The sequence below is a fragment of the Apostichopus japonicus genome, chromosome 7 (genome assembly GCF_037975245.1).
Source record: "Apostichopus japonicus isolate 1M-3 chromosome 7, ASM3797524v1, whole genome shotgun sequence".
NCBI lineage: Eukaryota > Metazoa > Echinodermata > Holothuroidea > Aspidochirotida > Stichopodidae > Apostichopus > Apostichopus japonicus.
Window position 1 is genome coordinate 16,787,212 of NC_092567.1, and position 20,834 is coordinate 16,808,045.

The 20,834-nt window shown below is 37.4% G+C and overlaps 1 protein-coding gene across 3 annotated transcripts in view; it reads right to left on the reverse strand.

The window, feature by feature from the left end:
• Positions 1-1,412: 1,412 nt before the first annotated feature.
• Positions 1,413-20,834, reverse strand: part of LOC139969511 (retinol dehydrogenase 8-like) — a 31,267-nt gene continuing 11,845 nt past the window's right edge. Inside the window, exons 2-6 of one of the 3 annotated variants that reach the window (XM_071974558.1) lie at positions 15,810-15,842; positions 12,328-12,596; positions 11,286-11,465; positions 10,298-10,391; positions 1,413-8,152 (exon numbers count right to left, since the gene is read on the reverse strand). In XM_071974558.1, the coding sequence (XP_071830659.1) occupies positions 7,819-8,152; positions 10,298-10,391; positions 11,286-11,465; positions 12,328-12,596; positions 15,810-15,842 (910 nt within the window). In that variant the 3' untranslated portion in view covers positions 1,413-7,818. Of the gene's footprint in view, positions 8,153-10,297; positions 10,392-11,285; positions 11,466-12,327; positions 12,597-14,992; positions 15,144-15,809; positions 15,843-20,834 lie in introns of those variants that run through there. The other 2 variants (XM_071974560.1, XM_071974559.1) reach the window with 2 other exon arrangements.

Consider the following 20,834-nt stretch of genomic DNA (forward strand, 5'->3'; position numbering starts at 1 on the left):
TATTATTTGTACAGACATAATTCTTTCGTTTTAATTACATTTTGTGATAATGGAAGTAGTCCTAGACGCCAGTAGTGCCTTCGAACATCGATGCAATGGAAAAGTACTACACTAAACAAGGACATCTGATAGCAACTGCTCCCATTAATTGCTTAATTTAATCCCGTGACATATTTTGTGCCATAAAATGACCATCATAACTGAATGTAAGAGACATTTTCCTTTTGTTTTAATTACATTTTGAGATACTCGAAGTAGTTCTATAGATGACAGCAGGCAGGCGTGTTCCGGCAGCGCCCTTATCGATCGTGTAAGAATATATCGATCGTGTAGGCATATATGGCAAAATGCTCACAAAACACATTCAAACCCCTCTGAAACAAACACGAATAAGGCACAAAATTACTACAACGAGGGCCCAGAGTATCTGCTTTTCTAATCATAAGAAATGTTCTTCTTACATGTAACAGTGAGGATTCAGATAAGCCCCCCCCCCCCGGGTGAAAGTGACCATTTATTGTTAGAATATGCCGGGAAAACATATTTTGAAGAGGTTAAATCAAAATAATATTAACAAAACGATCGAGTTTCATTAAAGAAAGAAATGCAAACAAGATGTCTTTCTTTACCGTGGACTCTGCTCTATTTTCTTAAGTAAAAAATTGTATCTCAATATTGCTGTAACAAGGACTTATAGAAACAAAATGGCCGCGATTTCTTTCGCAATGTAAAGAATATTTGGAATTTTCGAGTTTTTCAGATCATGGAAATTCAAAGAACTCTCATACGCAGTAAACAATATTCAAAGAACACAATTTTCACAGAGGACACAGTATACTCATGGTTATTTTATGGCAAACATTTTTCAAACGGATAATTTTAGCAATTATTGGCAGTTGTCATTTCTTTGGTTGTGTTTTTAGTGCAAAGTATTTTTGAATTGCACAGATGAGGGCGCTGCGGGGAAACGCTTGCCTGCTGTTAGCTAGACCCAATTCGATTGTCACGAAATGTAGTTAAATTGAAAAAAAATAATGTCCCATACATTCGTTTATAATTGTCATCTTTATGGCACAAATTTTTCGCGGGGTTAAATTAAGCAATTAATGGAAGTTGTCATTTTACCTGTTTTCCTTATTTAGTGGCAAAGCATTTTTGCATAGAAAAATTAAGGCGCTGCGGGGAAACGCCTGCCTGCATCTAGACCCTCTTCGATCACAAAATTTAATTACATCGAAAAAGTAATGTCTCTTATATCCCTTTATAACGTCATTTCATGGCACAAATATTTTAAAATAAACAATTAATGGAAATTGTCATTTCTGCTAATCTATTGTTTAGTGTAGTACTTTTTGCATGAATCATTCGGGGAAATCTCGTCCCACCCCCCCACTCCCTTCCCACCATTGAAATCTTATGTTTGCACAAACAAGGCGTATGTTAAAGTAACATACACGTTAACGCAGAGACTCTTCAAGGTCTAATTGCAAAACACTCTTACATTACCCACTTAACATTTACACTTTTTAACCACGAGTATTTAAGATTCATCGACGCATGCGCATCGGTTCGAATCTCACATAAACTCTAGTCTCTGTTAAAAAAGGAAGATAAACATCGTCAATAAGGTACGTTTTCGTTTAATCTTCCCATTGTTGTATTTACATACCATACTGTATAGGGTAGTCACATCATATGCAATTGCAACCGATTCACATAGAGATTACAGTAACTACTGTAAAACTTAAATACTTTGTAACACAGTAAAAACTGGATCGTGCTGATAAATATGATAAACCGGTAGCATGCGCTATTAGGATTACAGTAAAACTGAGGATTTGTGTAAACATGTAGATTAACATTGTTAATAAGGTAAGTTTTCGTTTAATCTTCTCATTGTTCTTTGTACATACTATCGAGGATAGTCACATTATATGCAATAATTGAATTACTTATCATCAAACGTAAATCCTTTCAAATAAGGTAAAGAAGTTCTCTCGGGAGAGTAAACCGGTAGCATGCTCTATTAGGATTACAGTAAAACTAAGGATTTGTGTAAACATGTAGATAAACATTGTTAATAAGGTAAGTTTTCGTTTAATCTTCTCATTGTTCTTTGTACATACTATAGAGGATAGTCACATTATATGCAATAATTGAATTACTTATCATCAAACGTAAATCCTTTCATATAAGGTAAAGAAGTTCTCTCGGGAGAGTAAACCGGTAGCATGCTCTATTAGGATTACAGTAAAACTAAGGATTTGTGTAAACATGTAGATAAACATTGTTAATAAGGTAAGTTTTCGTTTAATCTTCTCATTGTTCTTTGTACATACTATAGAGGATAGTCACATTATATGCAATAATTGAATTACTTATCATCAAACGTAAATCCTTTCATATAAGGTAAAGAAGTTCTCTCGGGAGAGTAAACCGGTAGCATGCTCTATTAGGATTACAGTAAAACTAAGGATTTGTGTAAACATGTAGATTAACATTGTTAATAAGGTAAGTTTTCGTTTAATCTTCTCATTGTTCTTTGTACATACTATAGAGGATAGTCACATTATATGCAATAATTGAATTACTTATCATCAAACGTAAATCCTTTCAAATAAGGTAAAGAAGTTCTCAGCAAAACGAGATGAAAATCAAAACAAAACACAAATGACAATATGAAGAGGAATACATGTTCAAGGTTGAGAGAGGACAGTGTGAGTGTGGAGGAGGGGTATGGTAGGCCGTCAGTATCAAATTGTGGGGAATCGACATATACCGATTTAAATCAACATATACCAATTTCCTTCGACTTATTTTCTAGCATCGTAAAATGATTTCTACCGATTTAAATTGATATATCATCGATTTAGGCTGGTAAATGTCGATTTAAATCGACACATACCAATATATATCGATGAGGCAAATTAAATCGGTATATGTCATGTTAAATCAACATATACCAATTTAATTTAGGGCATCTAGAAGTCATTAGTGGCCATTTTGTTGAAAGCATTAAAACGTCCTCTCCTACAGATTGTATTGTTCAGGTCTGGTAGTTTGTCATATTGATACTTGGATATTGCTTCCTTTGGGTCGTTCAGGAATGGTCATTGAAAAAGGTCATTCAGTGGTCTGCTTGGATTATTAAAAAAAAAAAAAACTTCAACCTTTTCACAGGCTATCCTCCCTGAAATAGCAATACATTTACTTTGAGATTTGGTCCCAATTATTGTTGAGTAGTAGCTCATATAAGGTGTTCTGAAAATTTCATTTGGCCTTAACTACGCTTGTAGTTTAAGTTAAACCCTGGTTAAAACATTTTCATGAACAGGGCAACTACAAAAGGGGGAGCGAGAGTGATATTGTCCACAGCTGATAATGACAACCTGGCATCAAGCATCCTTACCGTAAACACATGAGAACAGACTAATTGAACAGGGCCCCTCATGTTTACTTTGGCCTGTAAGTGTATATCTTGCGGTTTCTAACTGTGTTGGAGTAACATTATTGGTTGAGGGTAGGGACACGCATATATCGTTTCATACGTTGTATACTATGTTCTTTCAATCATATGAAGTTTTATAATACATGAAATGTTTCATTCATGCAAGTTGATGCCTTGCTTATAAAGTTAAATATCCATTAGTTGTGTTCCCAAACATGAAGGTAACTGTATTGGAAAATAATAGATATTTAAAGTATTCAGCTGATGATCCAAAACCAGACTAAGCTAGCTGCATGCCTATTGTCCTTAAAGGGTAAAGGGTTAATGGTATAGAATGGCCTAAAAATAAACCTACAAATCACTCGAGGCTCAATTGCATGTAGATATAGCACATAAAGTTGTAGGAACATTTTGTCGGCCTGGATTAAGGTCACTGTAATTAATGAGAGACCAATTAATAAAAAGACTGTTAATATTGTAGTGGACATGTAATCAAAAGAACTACCTTCAATCAACAAGTTTATGCTCATACCAGTGAAGTTGATGTGTTCATATCAATGCGTGTGACCAAACTTGGTCATAGCTGTTCCTTGAGTAGTGGGTCATGTGGGTGTTTAGGAATTGTATATCAAAGGTCATACAGGGGTCATCTGGGTTCATTAAGTGAACACACTCAAGATGCTTCCCCTAAGTAGAGTTATATGGGTGATCACTATAGTTTGGTAAGGTGTTCATTAAGTACTGGGTCATATTGGTTGTTCATATATATGTGGAGTTTTATATAACTATCGTAGGTGCTTCTCCTTCAGTTTTCAATGGATGCTGCAGAATGTTCGGTATAATGCTATTTGATTAGTAGTCTATAAAGGGGTTCAAGAATTTGGGGTGAAAGGTCATGCGAGTCCTTCTCAAAATTTGTGTGAAACTTTAAAGATATCTGACTAACTTTTCTTCCTAACTTTCAATTTGATAATATATTCAATATGATGAATGATTCCCTGATTTCATTATTAGTGTATTATATAAAAAACATTTTAAAAGAAATACATGGTATGACTTTGAGTAGATGCACATGCAACAACAACGAAATTTACATATTAAGTTACACAAATAGTCTATATCATAATTGCCTGGTTGTTAAAAGAACCAGATAGTTCAAGTTCCTTTTCCAAATTATTTCTTTTACCCATTAAAAATCTCAAGTAATAGTGAGATTAAAAGAGTGTTATTTATTATAACCCAAGATTTCTAACAGTGAAAATGGATTATAGAAAGTCAGTGTTTCATTGTTGCCGTCTGGCTACGCTTTAAGTCTCTCAACGTAATCCTTAAATGGGGATATCTCTAAAACAATGGAACTTTTTTGTTTCGTTAATGTAGGATCTTGACCTTTCTTGCTTTACCTTATAAATCGTTAACTTAAGCAACAAGAGCCCAAGGGCACTGTGGTTCCTTGCGTAGGGGTATATGACAATACACATAATATTATCAAGCAAGATTGGGTTCAAATAGTCAAGTAAATGTGGTCCTACATGTACCCATAAGGTAACCAACACTATAGCCAACACTTTTGTGATCACAAATTGTGATCGGATTTTGATCGAAATGCACTTTTGAGATCTGAACATGGGGTCAAAAATGTAAGAGATATAAGGTCACCTACAAGCAGGTCAACAGATATGATAACATTGGTGACAACAGATGACATGACCGTTAAATTTGAAAATGTTCCACCACCCCATTCACAACTTGTCCCAAAATATCAACCGTGGCATTGGGATTTAATTGCATTAAATGTCTACAAATTAACTTTGAACTTGTATACATAACCACACACACAAAGGTCACCCGGAGGTCACCAATTGACATTTTTGATCGGTGAGGCCTAAATAGAGCATCAAAACTGTAAAAATTCAAACATTTTTTCTTTGCCCATTTCCGCCCCCCCCCCAAAAAACTAGTTTTTTAACATTAATTAATTTTTAACATTAATAACTTCGCACACGAAGGTCCCACGGGGGTCAACCCATTGACATCTGAAAATAGCATCGAAACTGTAAAAATCCCCAATAACAAGTAAAGGTCACCAGAGGTCAAAGGTCACCAAGATGCGGGTTGACAATTGGATTACATTGAAGCAATTTCCAACCCTAACGGACAATTCGTTCTCAAGTTATCGCCAAAAAACTAGTTTTTTATCATGAATTGACCTTTGGTGACCTCGGATCACATGACCGTTAAGTTTGAAAATATTCCCCTATACCATTTGCAACTTGTCCCAAAATATCAACTGTGACACACCTTTGAACTGGGAGTTATTGCATTAAATGTCTGAAAATTAACTTTGACCTTGTATAACTTCGCACTCAAGTGTCACACAGGGGTCAACCTATTGACATTTATGATCAGAAGGTACCTTTGACATCTGAAAATAGCATCGAAACTGTAAACATCCTCAAAACAAGTAAAGGTCACCAGAGGTCAAATTGAGGTCAAAGGTCACCCAGATGCGGGTCAACAATTGGATTACATTGAAGCAATTTCCAACCCTAACGGACAATTCGTTCTCAAGTTATCACCAAAAAACTAGTTTTTTATCATTAATTGACCTTTGGTGACCTCGGATCACATGACCGTTAGGTTTGAAAATATTCCCCTATTCCATTTGCAACTTGTCCCAAAATATCAACCGTGACACATCTTGGAACTGGGCGTTATTGCATTAAATGTCTGAAAATTAACTTTGACCTCGTATAACTTCGCATATGAAGGTCACAGGGGTGTCAACCCATTGACATTTTTGATCGGAAGGTACCTTTGATATCCAAATCTAGCATCAAAACCAGACATTTTCTTTTTTGTTCGTTTCCTCCCTAAATAAGCACATTTTTTCTAATGTGACCTTTGACCATTTGACCTTGGTTTCAGATGTAGTTTTATCTCCTGATTACAAAATTGTTCGTTTCCTCCCTAAATAAGCATATTTTTTCTAATGTGACCTTTGACTTTTATACCTTGGTTTCAGATGTAGTTTTATCTCCTGATTACAAAAAACAAAACGACAAGTCTGTACAACCATTTTAACTCCGACCCCCTTATAACTTTGCACAAAAAGGTCACAGGGTCAACCTTTTGACATTTATGATCAGAAGGTACCTTTGGCATCTGAAAATAGCATCGAAACTGTACAAATCCCCAAAACACGTAAAGGTCACCAGCGGTCAAATTGAGGTCAAGGGTCACCCAGATGCGGGTCCACAATTGGACTACATTGAGGTAACTCCCAACCCTAACAGACAATTCGTTCTCAAGTTATTGCAAAAATACTAGTTTTTTATCATTAATTGATCTTTGGTGACCTTGGACCACATGACCATTATAAGTTTGAAAATGTTCTCCTAACCAGTTCACAACTTGTCCCGAAATGTCAACCTTGTCGCACATTGGCACTGGGAGTTATTGCAGTTTAAATATTTTCGGTTTTTGGACCATAACTGACCTTTGATGACCTTCGTGGGCACCAAGAACAAAAGGGCACACCTTCTCCATATGGGGGATCTATAGTCCAAGTTTGGCCTCAATCCAACATTCCCTTATTGAGATAGAGCGTACACAAGCAAGTGTCACAGACGCACACACACACACACACCCACGCAAACCTGACTGCATAGGTTCCTTTTGCTAAAGCAAGGAACCAAAAACTGTTATCATTAGTTTGTTTATCCTTTAAATAAACAGCTAGTACCATGTAATATTTGTACACAGTAGTTAAGCCAAATTACCTGAAGACCATTAAGCTCCAACCACCTGAGTAGAAAGAACATTCCAACTGGTGAGAGGGACATTTACCAACACAAAGTCCTGGTCCCCCCTGTGAAGAAATTTGGTGCCCCATAGAGACATTGGTAATGAACTTTTCCCCCTGCCAAACGAATCCCTGACGACTCAAAGCTCAAGGCAAAATGACTGAATAAAATGACTGGGATCTGTTTTTGTAGTTTACAGAAAACTGTTAAGTGGTTTACTGGGAAGTGTAGATTATACAGTTAATAATTATAATTAACGGTAATCTGTAATATAACTTACGGTGAAACTGTATGGTCATTTACAGATAACGTATATAATTCACAGTTAAAGAATGTAAAACATTCAATAGTATATGAAATACTGGTTGTAAATTTTACGGCTTTTTTTTACAGTGTATATCCTAGAACGCTATGTTACACGGTGTTGTGTAGTAGGGATTACTGACAGAAGATGCTGGTGAAGACTCTTTTGGTGGAAGTTAGCCAACCGAATGATCGACAGGAGCCTGAGGAATTCTACGAGGATGAAAGTAACCATTTTTTTGTCAATTGTAGCAGTAATTCCTACGAGAGAATATGACACATTCTGTCTACGACACCATCTCCAGTAACGTCAACATATTTACCACTCATCAACTTTTTCATGGCCTCTGAGGTTGCGTACCTCAAATGGGGTTTCTCCGTAGCCGCTACTTCTAGTAAGAGGCGGGTGATGTCCTCTGGTGACTGACTCTCTGATCCGATCACCTTCTGCATCTTCCCTGACATATTACCCGCTAGTTTCTTGGTTTCTTCGTCGGCATCAGCATCGATACTTTCTGCAAAAGCCCCCAAATCATTCATTTTAACATTTTCGATGAAAGTTGTCTTGACTGGACCTGGTACCAGAGTGCTGACCCTTTATGACAAAAAGGTAAAACAAAAAATGTATATCTTTATGTATAACAAGAGCCCAAGGGCACTGTGGTTCCTTGCAAAGGGGTATATGACAATACACATAACATTATCATAGCAAGATTGGGCTCAAATAGTCCAAGTAATTGTGGTCCTACATGTACCCATAAAGTAACCAACACTATAGTTAAAAATTAACTTTGACCTTGTATAACTGAACCCACAAAGGTCACCTTGGGTCAACTCATTGAAATTTTTGATCGGTGAGACGTGAATATAGCATCAAACTATAAAAATTCGAACATTTTTTCTTTGACCATTCTCTCCCGCCAAAATACTAGTTTTTTAACATTTATTGACCTTTGTTGACCTTGGATCACATGACCGTTATGTTTGAAAATATTCCCCTATACCATTTGCAACTTGTCCCAAAATATCAACCGTGTCACACCTTGGCACTGGGGGGTTATTGCATTAAATGTCTGAAAATTAACTTTGACCTTGTATAACTTCACACACAAAGCTCACCCGGGTGTCAACCCATTGACATTTTTGATCGGAAGGTACCTTTGATATCCAAATCTAGCATCAAAACCAAACATTTTCTTTTTTGCCCGTTTTCTCTCAAAATAAGCATATTTTTTCTAATGTGACCTTTAACCTTTTGACCTTAGTTTCAGATGTAGTTTGATGTCCTGATTCCAAAAAACAAAACGTCTGTACAGCCATCCTTACTCGGACCGAAAAACTTCGACCACATATAACTTCGCACACAAAGGTCACACGGGGTCAACCTATTGTTATTGCAGTTTAAATATTTTGGGTTTTTGGCCTCTAACTGACCTTTGGTAACCTTCACAGGCACTAAAAACAATTGGGCACACCTCACTATGGCGGATCTAAATACCAAGTTTGAGTTCAGTCCAACTTTCCCTTGAGTTACAGTGTACCCAAGCAAATGTCACAGACGTACACACACACACACATACACGCATGTTTGTGTTTCATTCAGACCGAGGACCCCATTGTATTTTCCATTGTTCAAATCCACGTACCCTAACTTTAACAATACCCCATACAATAGAATTCTTCCGAGGACGTGGTGATTCTTTAGAAATCACAACCGAGGACCTGAAATTCTTTTGTTCAAGTCCTCGGTCAGATAGCAAAACAAACGCACACGCACACGCCAACCTGACTACATAGGTTCCTTTTGCTATTTCCAAAAAAAGGCTCTTTTTACGTAAGCAACACAATGCATTTTATGTTTAGACAGCAGACATTTAATTTCAACCTTATCTATTGGAACTAAGCTCATGAAATATTTCCACCTGGCTTCAGGCTTCATTCCTAATCTCCCCATTACTTGCCTGCGGATTTAGACCTTCGTCAAGTAAGAATACTCATGAATAATGGAATGACTGTTCAATTGAAAACAAACACCATGTGGTAAGAGAATGACTATACATTGAATATTTAATGTAGAGTTACTATTTATTTCACTCATATCATTTCATGATAGATAACTATTTTTTCCCTTTTAAATGCCAATTTGAAAATCCTTTATGCACCTTTATAACTTATACAGTACTTAGTATAGCCACACCACCAGTCATGTTTTTTAAGTAGAAAGTGCCTTTTCCTAGTCAAGGAGGTTTGTACATAGTTAACTAACACTCTTAAAGTTATAAACAAATTAAACAGGAAGGAATCAGGAAGGAAGGCTCTATATGCAAATTTTTCATCTCAAACTTTGGCCATTCCATTTTAATGGAAATAGACAAACATTGTGAAGAATACAGCATACCTAGCTTTTAATGTTTTCCAGATGTTTTAGCTAGAAGCATAGAATGTGGTCACTTGTGATAGGTTTGTCTGGACCCTAGACTGAATCAATAATAGAACTGGTAAAGAAGAGGCAGGAATGACATGGGGTGTAGAATGAGATGGAGGTAGAGGGAAAGTGTATTCCCTTTTAGAATTGTCACTACACAGGTACAGAATTGTGAATATTAACATTATTTCTGCAAGGTAATTGCTAATTACAGCTGCAAGGTACTGCAACTTACAATGCATGCTGGAAATGAAAATGTATACATGAGAGCACAACCATTGGTAGTTACTTACAGGACGGCTCAAGGTTACTTACCAAATGTTGAAATGTCTACCAATTGGTGCAAAGGCTTCTGCAAATCCTTCCATGGCAAACTTAGCGGCACTGTAGTACTCATTGAATGGATATCCTGAAATCAGAAGAAACCACTGTAAAATTAATGACAGCAATGTTTTATGGATATGTCCTGAAAAAATAGTTAAATAAATGCTAGACAATTTAAACATGTCCTATAATAATAAACGGGTCAATACCAGACAGACTTAAACCTGCTTTAAGAGAAGCAATTACTCCTATATCACACAGAGGTGGTATATAAACATGTTCCTATCAGACAGACCCATACCTGCTTGACTGAACAGCAGTTACTCCTATCACACAGACAGTCGTATTCCTGTTATAGGAGCAATCATTATTTCAGGTATTGTTGTTATAAATAAAGCGGCAGCAGAGCCGCTGGGAACAGGGTATATTCCCCTAGTCTTGTAAGAAAGTGTCCTACTGTACCTATAACGTGCCCCTTTGTTTGGCTTGTAAATACCCCGTTTTCCACTTTTGTAAATCAATGTGTCCCTTTTGTATGTTAAAACTGACCATTTGTTGAACATTGCAAATTCTAATTTAAAAAAAAAAAATGCCAAATCCCCACATCCAAATATGTGGAATTTGTGTACTGTATAGAATACATTTAGGAATTTTATTGTCGACAGATATTTTGAGGTAACTTTGTGGAGTACCCAAACAAAGCAAAGTCACGTCCTAAGTCTTCCACTCAAAGCTTGTGCCACCATATTGAACTCTTCCGATGCCCGTCAATGAATTTAGTCAACAGTTGCCTTATCCCTAAAGTAATACATACAACAGATACTGTTCCCCTACACAATCCTGTGTATAGTTTGAATGTTAACTTATCAAGGCTAATCGCTCTGTTACTGCCAAACGAGAGCAGAGTTCTCTTTAAGAAACTCCATACACATGTATAAAGAGAAACCTTAACATTACAACGCATTAAGTTAACTCTTACCTACAAGTCCCATTCCAGCTCCAACAAAGATTATTCTTCCACTTTTCCTCTCCTTCATGCCTGATATAACCTCCTGACAAAGGCGGGTGGGGCCAATAACATTCCCCTCAAAGATTTTCCGTACCTTTTCAATTGGAACTTTCTCACAAGCATTAAATTGGCCGAATCCAGCATTATTGACTGTACAGAAGAGTAATAAAAAATACCAAAGATATCAAACTTGAGTAGAATTAGCACAGAATGTGTATAGTCAATCTTTAGGCTAGTGTCTAAGATTAAGTCTAACATACTTTAAGAACAATGTTGTTGCTAAGTAATGTACATAGTGTTACTGTAATGTAAATTGCGCAACAATATGCTTAGTGAAATGAATTATACATGAACGGCGTCTACTTGTGACCTAGTTGTGTATTAAGCATTATAAGGTGTTCAGAAGTCCTTGATTTCCCGGGACAGTCCCTGGATTTATTGTGCCATCGCCGGATACAACGTGTCACAGGAAGTATATACTATCCCTTGAATATCCCTACGTTAAAACAGTATAGCCGACTCTTCAATTTTACTTATTTGGCCTCCAGTCCATAGAGACATTTTGAACCTAATCAGTGATTGTTTACAACTATAAATGTAAAGTTACTCACGACTCGCAGATAACAGAAACCAGATCATCGACTAATTTCACAGCCTCTCGTTCAAATGGAAAGCATCTTGTTGCACTTCTTAGTGGTGCATGGAAGATTTTGTTGCATTGCATTGTTTATATTGGACTGAATACTTGTTTCTGAATGAGATGTTCTAAACTTGGGCAATCGATACTTTGTGTAACTAGAAACCTGTGGAAATAGTAGTACCAATCCTGTATCGGTCATCGACATGGTATCGGTTTGGACTAGCCTACTGTAAACATAGCCTAGGCCTAACTATGAACTTGATAGTCTAGGCCTAGGTCTACGTACGGTAGATGCCTAACGTTTTGCTACTGCCAGCCTACTATTGTTCCTACAGCTTAACCCCCCTTACAAGTTGATCATTCTCCCCGCACCTAAAATATCAATCCTCTGTCGCTCGGCGTGGATGTCAGCCACCACGGATATAATTTCATCCTCTTTGGTAACATCGAGTTGCTTGATAAACAATGTCTTGTTGAGGGAGTCGCCTGCCTGCTTTTCCAGTTCGGACTTCTTTGCGAGATTTCTCATTGAAGCATACACGATATATTTCTCGTTCCTGGCCATGGTAACAGCAAAATCCAGTCCCATTCCTGTGGAACACCCGGTTATGAGAACAACTTGTTGAGCCATTTTTAATATTCTGTTAAGGATAAATTTGTGAGGAAAAAGTATTTCAGCAAAACTCTTGTTGTTTCAGTTGTTAAAGATCTGTTGTGTACAAGTATAACCGTTGTTGCCAATTGTTCGATAATAAGGGAGTTTGAACATGTGAGTTGTGACATAATATGTGTACAAGACAAACATGGCTGAAGCTGGCAAACAGCACTGGACAATAAACACTGTGTACCACGCATAGGGTATGAAAGATCGTGCAGTTGCACAGCCAATTGAACATTCAAACGAAGCAAACGAAGGTATCTCCACGAACGGTCCTTGCTAAAGGTCAACACTGTAGCCTCGGGGTTTGTTGGTTAGGTCAAAGGCTGACCGCAAGTTATATGAAATATGCGGAAAATGTTGTTAGTAGCATCAACTTGATCATGTGAAGCGAGGTGTTTCTGATACCGAAGGGACCTGATGAAATAGACAGAAATGGCTAAGTTTTCAGTCTGCATGCTAGGGCCTAGGTTTATATTGGGGAATTAGATTATTCCGCAAACTGTGCCTCATTATTAAGGCTTAATGACTCAAGTGACAAGTAAACTTTTATCTGCTTATATCAATTTTATATATATTCTTCTCACGTATTCTTGAAGATGAATGGAAAAATAAACATCCTAGGTTGACCAACATATTTTATGAATATTTGCACAGACATTTTTCTTTCGTTTTAATTACATTTTTATGATAATCGAAGTAGTCCTAGATGCCAGCAGGTATAGGTGTTTCCCGCAGTGCCTTCGAACATATCGATGCAATGGAACAGTATACTATACGGAACAAGGAAATCAGAAAAATTAATACTCCAGCAAAATCTTTCGCAATGTAAATAATATTCAGAATATTTCGACTTTTTCAGATCATGGAAATTCAAACAACTATCATATATAACCTCTCTCAATGAACACAATTTGTACAGAAGATATAGAATATTGGGCATTTTAGGGCACAATTCCTTTCTTCAGACGGATAAATTAAGCTATTAATGGCATTTGTCAATATTTCTGTTTACCTACTTAAGTGAATTCAATGTACTTTTGCATAGAATCGATGAGTGGCGCTGCGGGATACGCCTGCCTGCTGGCTCCTAGAACCACTTCCATTAAAACACGATGTATTTAAATCGAAAGAATAATGTGTCTTACATTCGTTAATAATGGTCATTTTTACGGCACAAACTTTTCACGGGGTTAAATTAGGCAATTTATGGTAGTTGTCACCTTTTCTGTTTCCATTGTTAAGTGCGTTGTACTTTTACATAGAACCGATGAGTGGCCGCTGCGGAATACGCCTGCCTGCTGGCTCGTAGAACCACTTCCATTATCAAACAATGTATTTAAATTGAAAGAATAATGTGTCTTACATTCGTTTACAATAGTCATTTTTATGGCACAAATTCTTCACGGGGTTAAATTAAGCAATTTATGGTAGTTGTCACTTTTTATGTTTTCATTGTTAAGTGCAATGTACTTTTGCATAGAACCGATAAGCCGTGGCGCTGCTGAAAACGCCTGCCCATTGGCTCGTAGAACCACTTCCATTATTACACAATGTATTTAAATCAAAATAATAATTTCTCTTACATTCGTTTACAATGGTCATTTTTATGACACAATTTGTTTTTAGGGGGTTGAATTAAGCAAATAATGGTAGTTATCACCTTTTCTGTTTCCATTGTTTAGTGCGTTGTACTTTTTCATAGAACCGATGAGTGGCGCTGCTGAAAACGCCAGCCTGCTAGCTCAAAGAACCACTTCCATTATCACGCAATGTATTTAAATCGAAAGAATAATGTCTCTTACATTCGTTCATAATGATCATTTAACGGTACAAACTTTTCACGGGGTTAACTTAAGCAATTAATGGCAGTTGTCACTTTTTCTGTTTCCATTGTTAAGTGCATTGTACTTTTTCATAGAACCGATGAGTGGCGCTGCGGAAAACGCCTGCCTGCTGGAATCTAGACTCACTTCGATATCACAAAATGTAATTAAAATCGATAGAATAATGTCTCTTACAATCGTTTATAATGGTCACTTTATGGGACAAAATTTTCACGAGGTTAAAAAAAAACAATTAATGGAAGTTGTCATTTTTTGCTGATCAACGTGTTTAGTTTAGTACTTTTAGCATTCGATCAGCTGGGGGAAATCCCCTCCTCTCCTTTCCCCACCTTTGAAATCCTGTTTTCTCCACTGTTGAGTATGGTCATTTCACTTTGTTTGCACAAACAAAGCGTATGCTAAAATAGCAGACACGTTTAACGCGAAAACTCTTGAAGGCCTCATTGCAATACACTCTCACATTACCCACTTTGCTTTACTCGGTCACTCGGGTTTTTGTAAGGTTAATGTCAGGTGACCTCTTCATACCTACTTTTGAGTATCAATTGGCTGTTCACTAGCTCTGCCTGCTAGGTTCATTTCCGATAATTGCAAATCCCTTTAACAGGTACCGCACCACAATTCGATTAGTGTTCATCCGCTCGAAGGTTAACCATTGTCAGAGGAAAGAGGTAAAAGTAACAAAGGTAAAGCTTTTTTAAGCATGTTATCAGTTACTGTCATCGTTTGTTCTGCCTTTATATGAAAGAGCATAATTTAAAGTACAGAATGTGTAAAAATAGGGAGGATCGATGGTGATATAAACCATTTTAGAAAATCTTTGGTTAAATGTTGATATTACTCCGAGCGAGCAGATGGAGGGGTGGGGATTCAGTATGCTACACTTGCTCCTCTTCTAGCTCAAAATCTAAAAGGTCATGATATGGAAGTTTGCAAGTGCCATGATAGGCCAAGATCTCAGCAATCATGTGGTGGGTAGGATTTACCAGTTGAAAACTTCTATCTATGCTTTGGCAGGTCTTGAAAGTGAAGCGCTTAGTGTGTAAGTCAATTGAATAATTAATTGTGGTGCGAGACCAACACTTGTGAATTCTTGCGACGCACGCCACTATGTTATACAGCTGCGTTTTGTATCCGCCATCTTTGAAGAACCTCGAATACATTTTACATTGGAAAGATTTTTTTTTTGTGGCACAAAGGTTACATATTCACGAACGAAATGAGCTCGTATTTTTTATATAATTTTATTTGCTACTGCAAGTACTATCAATAAGGTCGGAGCCTATTAGTGAATATGCATAGCTGTGCCCTAACCGTATAAGTATAATCAGATTATTGCGGAATGTTACCTTGAATTCTTTATCTTCGAAGTAATCGAAAACCTGCAAATGAGAATGAAATCACTGCAGGTGGTAAGAAGAGAAACATATGACATCAAGCTATATATTATAATCACACTGAGTGTATTGGATTACATAATGGTACGAACTGACACAGCGCCACCCTTCAGGCCTCCGCAGAGGAAGACTACACTTTATCAAGATGCATTTAATATGACTATCATATGTCCAGACGTATCCCCAAACGAATAATCTCTGTATATATATGCAACACTATATATACTGGCGAAAGCCTTAGGCATATTCTACACTCAAATACCGAGGTGAATAGGAGGTTGGGGGGGGGGGCGTGGGGGAGGAGGATTCCCAGTGTTGCCCGAGCCAACACGCATGCATATAGCCACTACGGTACGTGTTCAGACCCAAACAGACCCAGGAACACGGCAATTGTTTAACTTCTGCTACCTAGTGAGCTCACGTATAGATTCATGGTCAGGTCTTGCGAAATCAAAGCACCGGAATAGCTTAAAGGCATTGAAGACTCGCCCCAAACCGCGTGCCGCGCTCTGAAAAAGTTAACTTTCCGTTGCTTGCAAATGAAGTATACTGCTTATCGCTACAAACTGCAGACAGTAATGAAACGTGATACCTTGTTATCTTTAGCTGGACCTGAGATGTCCATCGATGTATCGTTTGTACACGGTGCTGTGGGTATTGACCGCAGCTGTATGTACTGACTGAACACAAGTGTCTAATTACCGAAGGTAGCAATTAGCTGTGTGCGTATTTTCTGGGATCGATGGTGGTGTGTAAAACTTCTGTTAAACCTCATTCGAAACTAGGTCAGATTACCGGCATTAGACGTTTCTTTTTGCGCGAGACTTCACACCCTTTAACTTGCATACGAAACTGGAATGTAGTCTAAGATGTATGATCCTTCCTGCTTTTTATTGGATAGTTTCCGTGTTGACAAAAGCTTTTTCCTGTTACTCAACCGAGTCAACAACAAGCAGTATGTCAAGAACCAACAAGAAAATGAACGACATTGTACGCCTGTCTTGTATGTAGGCTAATCCTCGATCTGCGTAAGGCAGTGAAGTCAACTCTGACATTTTATAAACAGAAGGGGACGGTGCATGGCGTGTAAAGTAATGTACAAGATAGCTGTTATAGTTATCAAGCTGTTTTGAGTTTATATCAAAATTCTTTCATGTATGTATGTATTTTAGATCCTCCTGTAAGCAGGAACTCGCGAAGAAGCCATCACTGGCTTATCGAACCCACAAGCTGACCGAAGTCATTCCATTACATTCATATTTAACGTCCATGATTATGAATTGTCAATTGTCAACAACTCTGTAACTGGACGACATATATTAATCTTGGAGTGACTCGAACTCGGGACCTTATGATTGAAAGGCACCGGCGTTAACCACTGAGCTAACACTCCTTAACACATGTAACGTTGAGTATGTTATTGCATGATAAAGTCTTGCAATCAGAGACGACTGAGCCAGGGATTGGGGGGGGGGGGGTGGTAGAACGCTAGAGGCCTAGTAACCCTCCCCCCCCCCCCCAACTTAGTTGCCATGACAGAAAATTCGCAATAAAAATTTTGATCATTAGCAAAAGTAATCTTCATACACTTATAATAAATATACTCATTCAAATTTAAAACAGGCCTACATTTACACAACAAGTATGCCCTTGCAGTTCATCGCACATCTTTACCTTCATCTATGCCCCTTAATTAGGTTTTTGACATTTTCCCCCTCAAAATGTATATAAAAAGCCGATATTTTCGCTAAAACTCCGAAATCATCAACATCCAGTGATTTGGAACTCTCGTTACCTTTGCGTGTTTATACGCCATTCACTTCCGTACTTAGTATACTTCTCCACCATATATGCTACCACCCTAATCTTAACTTTCAAGACAGGTTTTTATTTTGAACTTTATCAAATGTTCCAATTTCATGCGATAAAAGTCGAAAATACAGCCATATCATCATCACATTGAAGGATGCAGTGGACGTTTGATATTAAATAGTTGAAATTTTGATACAAACACAAAATTAGTTTAGGTGATGGAAATATAGCACCATGCATTTTGCATATGACTGGGCCCCCTTACCGAAACTAAATTCGATCAAAGAGGAGCAGACACCCCTTCACCTGACCGACCTCGTCAAAGTTTCAAGTGCCCATCCCCCTCCCCACCCCACTTAAATTCGAATTCATAACAGAGGGAACATAGAGCCTAGGTGTCATGACAAGCCATATCAATGGGAGCATTAAATTCTATTATTCTTTAAGTGGGGACAACAATTTGACTCTGCGCCCTCACACCATGACGGCTGGCTGTGCGGGTAACACCCCCCCCCCTCCCCACTCCCACACCTTTCGATCATAGTTTTTTACTGCTGTTGATACTCTAGCTTGCTTTTGAATACATAGAGGATAACGTTCGAAAAATCTTTGTCTCACCCCCCCCCACCGCCACCGCCACCCCCTCACCTCCTTACCCTCTCACTTCAACATGGACTCCGCCGTCCCTGTGCATACTGTTCATTTTTCTTTACCTGTGCCACAAAACGAAAATTAAAGACACAGTTGTAATAATCGGCCTCACTTCATTTTAAGGCCCAATCGGGTAACACAAACCAACAAGTAATTTTCCAAATTGATTGACTCGAGTCGTGTCTCGTTACGAAAATTGTAACTAAAAATTACTATGGAAACGAACAACGTCATTAACAGACAGACTGTGTTCATTTGAGTAATGGAAATATTTTGTCTAAAATACCACGGACGATAGATCCTGAGCACGAAACCAAATATGATCCACTCTCAACCCAAGTCCACTCATATCGAGACAGCAACCGTGTTTGCTTAAAAAACAAAACTACCGATGTTAACGTACTTTTAATTAAAAGTTGACTGAAAACAGTTTGAAACAGATTCGAAAAAAAACCATATTCTATATAGAGGCACACTATATATAGATGCATTTGCACAAGCGCAACCGGCATTTGCACAAGCGCAACCGGCATTTGCACAAGCGCCACCCGAATGTACGTATTTGTCAGCTGCATAAACCATGCGTTATTTTCAACAATCATCATATACTGTTACGGGCAAAACAAATCCCCGTATCCCACATATATTCCTTTCGGAGATTCGAGAAGTTACCGAAATATACTAATACAGCAATGCCAGTAGACAGAAAGAACAGAATGCATGAAAAACAACCAATGAGAACGGATATTGACGAAACTGTAACAGCGCTATGTACACTAGTGTACACTAGTGTGCACTAGTGTACACTAGTGTACACTTCACCTTTTACTGTCGAAAACCAACCGATACACATAAAGAACACAGTTACTATTGTAAATCTTACAGTTTTGTACCAAAGTAAAAACTGGATCGTGCTATAATTCGGTATGTAGCATGTGCTATTAGGAATACAGTAAGAACTGAGGATATGTGTAATTCCAACAAATCCAGTTGTTTGGGATTTGATGGAATTACAAATATCCTCAGCTCTTAACCCTTGATAGACAATTTGCTTTTCATATCATTGTCCCTTAGGGAAACTATTTACACATTGTAATTACTTAAAATCTGTTCATTTTTGTTAATAGGGACCCAAGTATTGACAGATAGGTATTGAAATGAGGTTGTAATTTTTATAATTTTTTTTCATACATAGAAGAAAGCAGAAACTCACGGCATAATATGTAATAGAAAAAGTTTTAGGAATTTTAAGCCACGACATATAGTATGTCAACTGTATTCAGTTGCAACACTAATCTAATTAGGTAAGTGACCAAGTTGATAAGCAAAACAAATAATTAAAAAATATATTATTATTATATTTTGTTGTTGTTGATGCGTTTCATCTTTTTGTCGCTAGTTGCTTGATAGAGAGTGAAAAAAAAAATCTGAGGTAGATATTTTAAAAGTTTACAAAGCAACGGATACGTGACATGCAATATTTATATTAGGTCTAGCAATATTAGGACATGCAATATTAGGTCTTCACAGAGCTGGAGTAAAGAGCAAATGATGTTATCAACGAGGGTTATCAGTCCAATTTATATGATCTAAATCACTGTTTAAACCTGTTTGTTTTCTGTACATTGCATGTTGTTGGTAATTTCATGATGGGGGAATATTATACATATATATTTATAGATAGAAAAAAGGCTGAGGTATGCCATATATGATATAACACGGTTAAAATTCCCCGGTCACTCTAACAAACTTCGATATAGCGATGACAATATAACCAAATATTATATATATGTTTATTTATTTCATCACTAGCCACCATCAATCGTGTCATAGATCATAATCATAGTGTAGGCTCTATAGGTTTGATATCATATTATACCCCACATTTCTGGAATAAACGTATAGAAACAATTTCGGCGTCAATGTGTTCTTGACTGTCATTACCATAATCATAAGAACCGTGTCGCGAATATCCCTGAGGCTGCTCTGTTCGCCAGGTCAGTCTAAAGTCTGTTATAAGGAGGAAATTATAGTATTGCTTTAAAAAAATGGTTTTGACGTTTTATGCATTCCCATATCATTGTTGATCGGAATATTATTTGTAGACCCAATCCTGGTGTTATAAAAGAGAATAAGATGAGGGGGGGGGGGGGGTGGGTAATGAAGGAAGTTATGAACCATCTATCGAGTAGTTAACTTTATCTTTGATCTTTTCATGAATATTTATGACTTTTGTACTGGAGCTTGCAGGGTAGTCTTGGGAGTTAAGGGGATTGGAATAGTCACCTGAAAAACAAATCTTTTTTCCCTTTCTTATACATTTAATATTTTTTATTTTTGTTTTGTTTACTACAGATACAATTGGTCGGGTAGAATGATCAATTCACGTTAAAGAACATATTAAATATATTCGAGGCACGATGGAGTGTACAAACCTAACAATATCTAAAATTATGTTAATTCGGTGGAGCGACAAGGAATTGACCGTTACATGACAACGTTGTTTCCCTAACA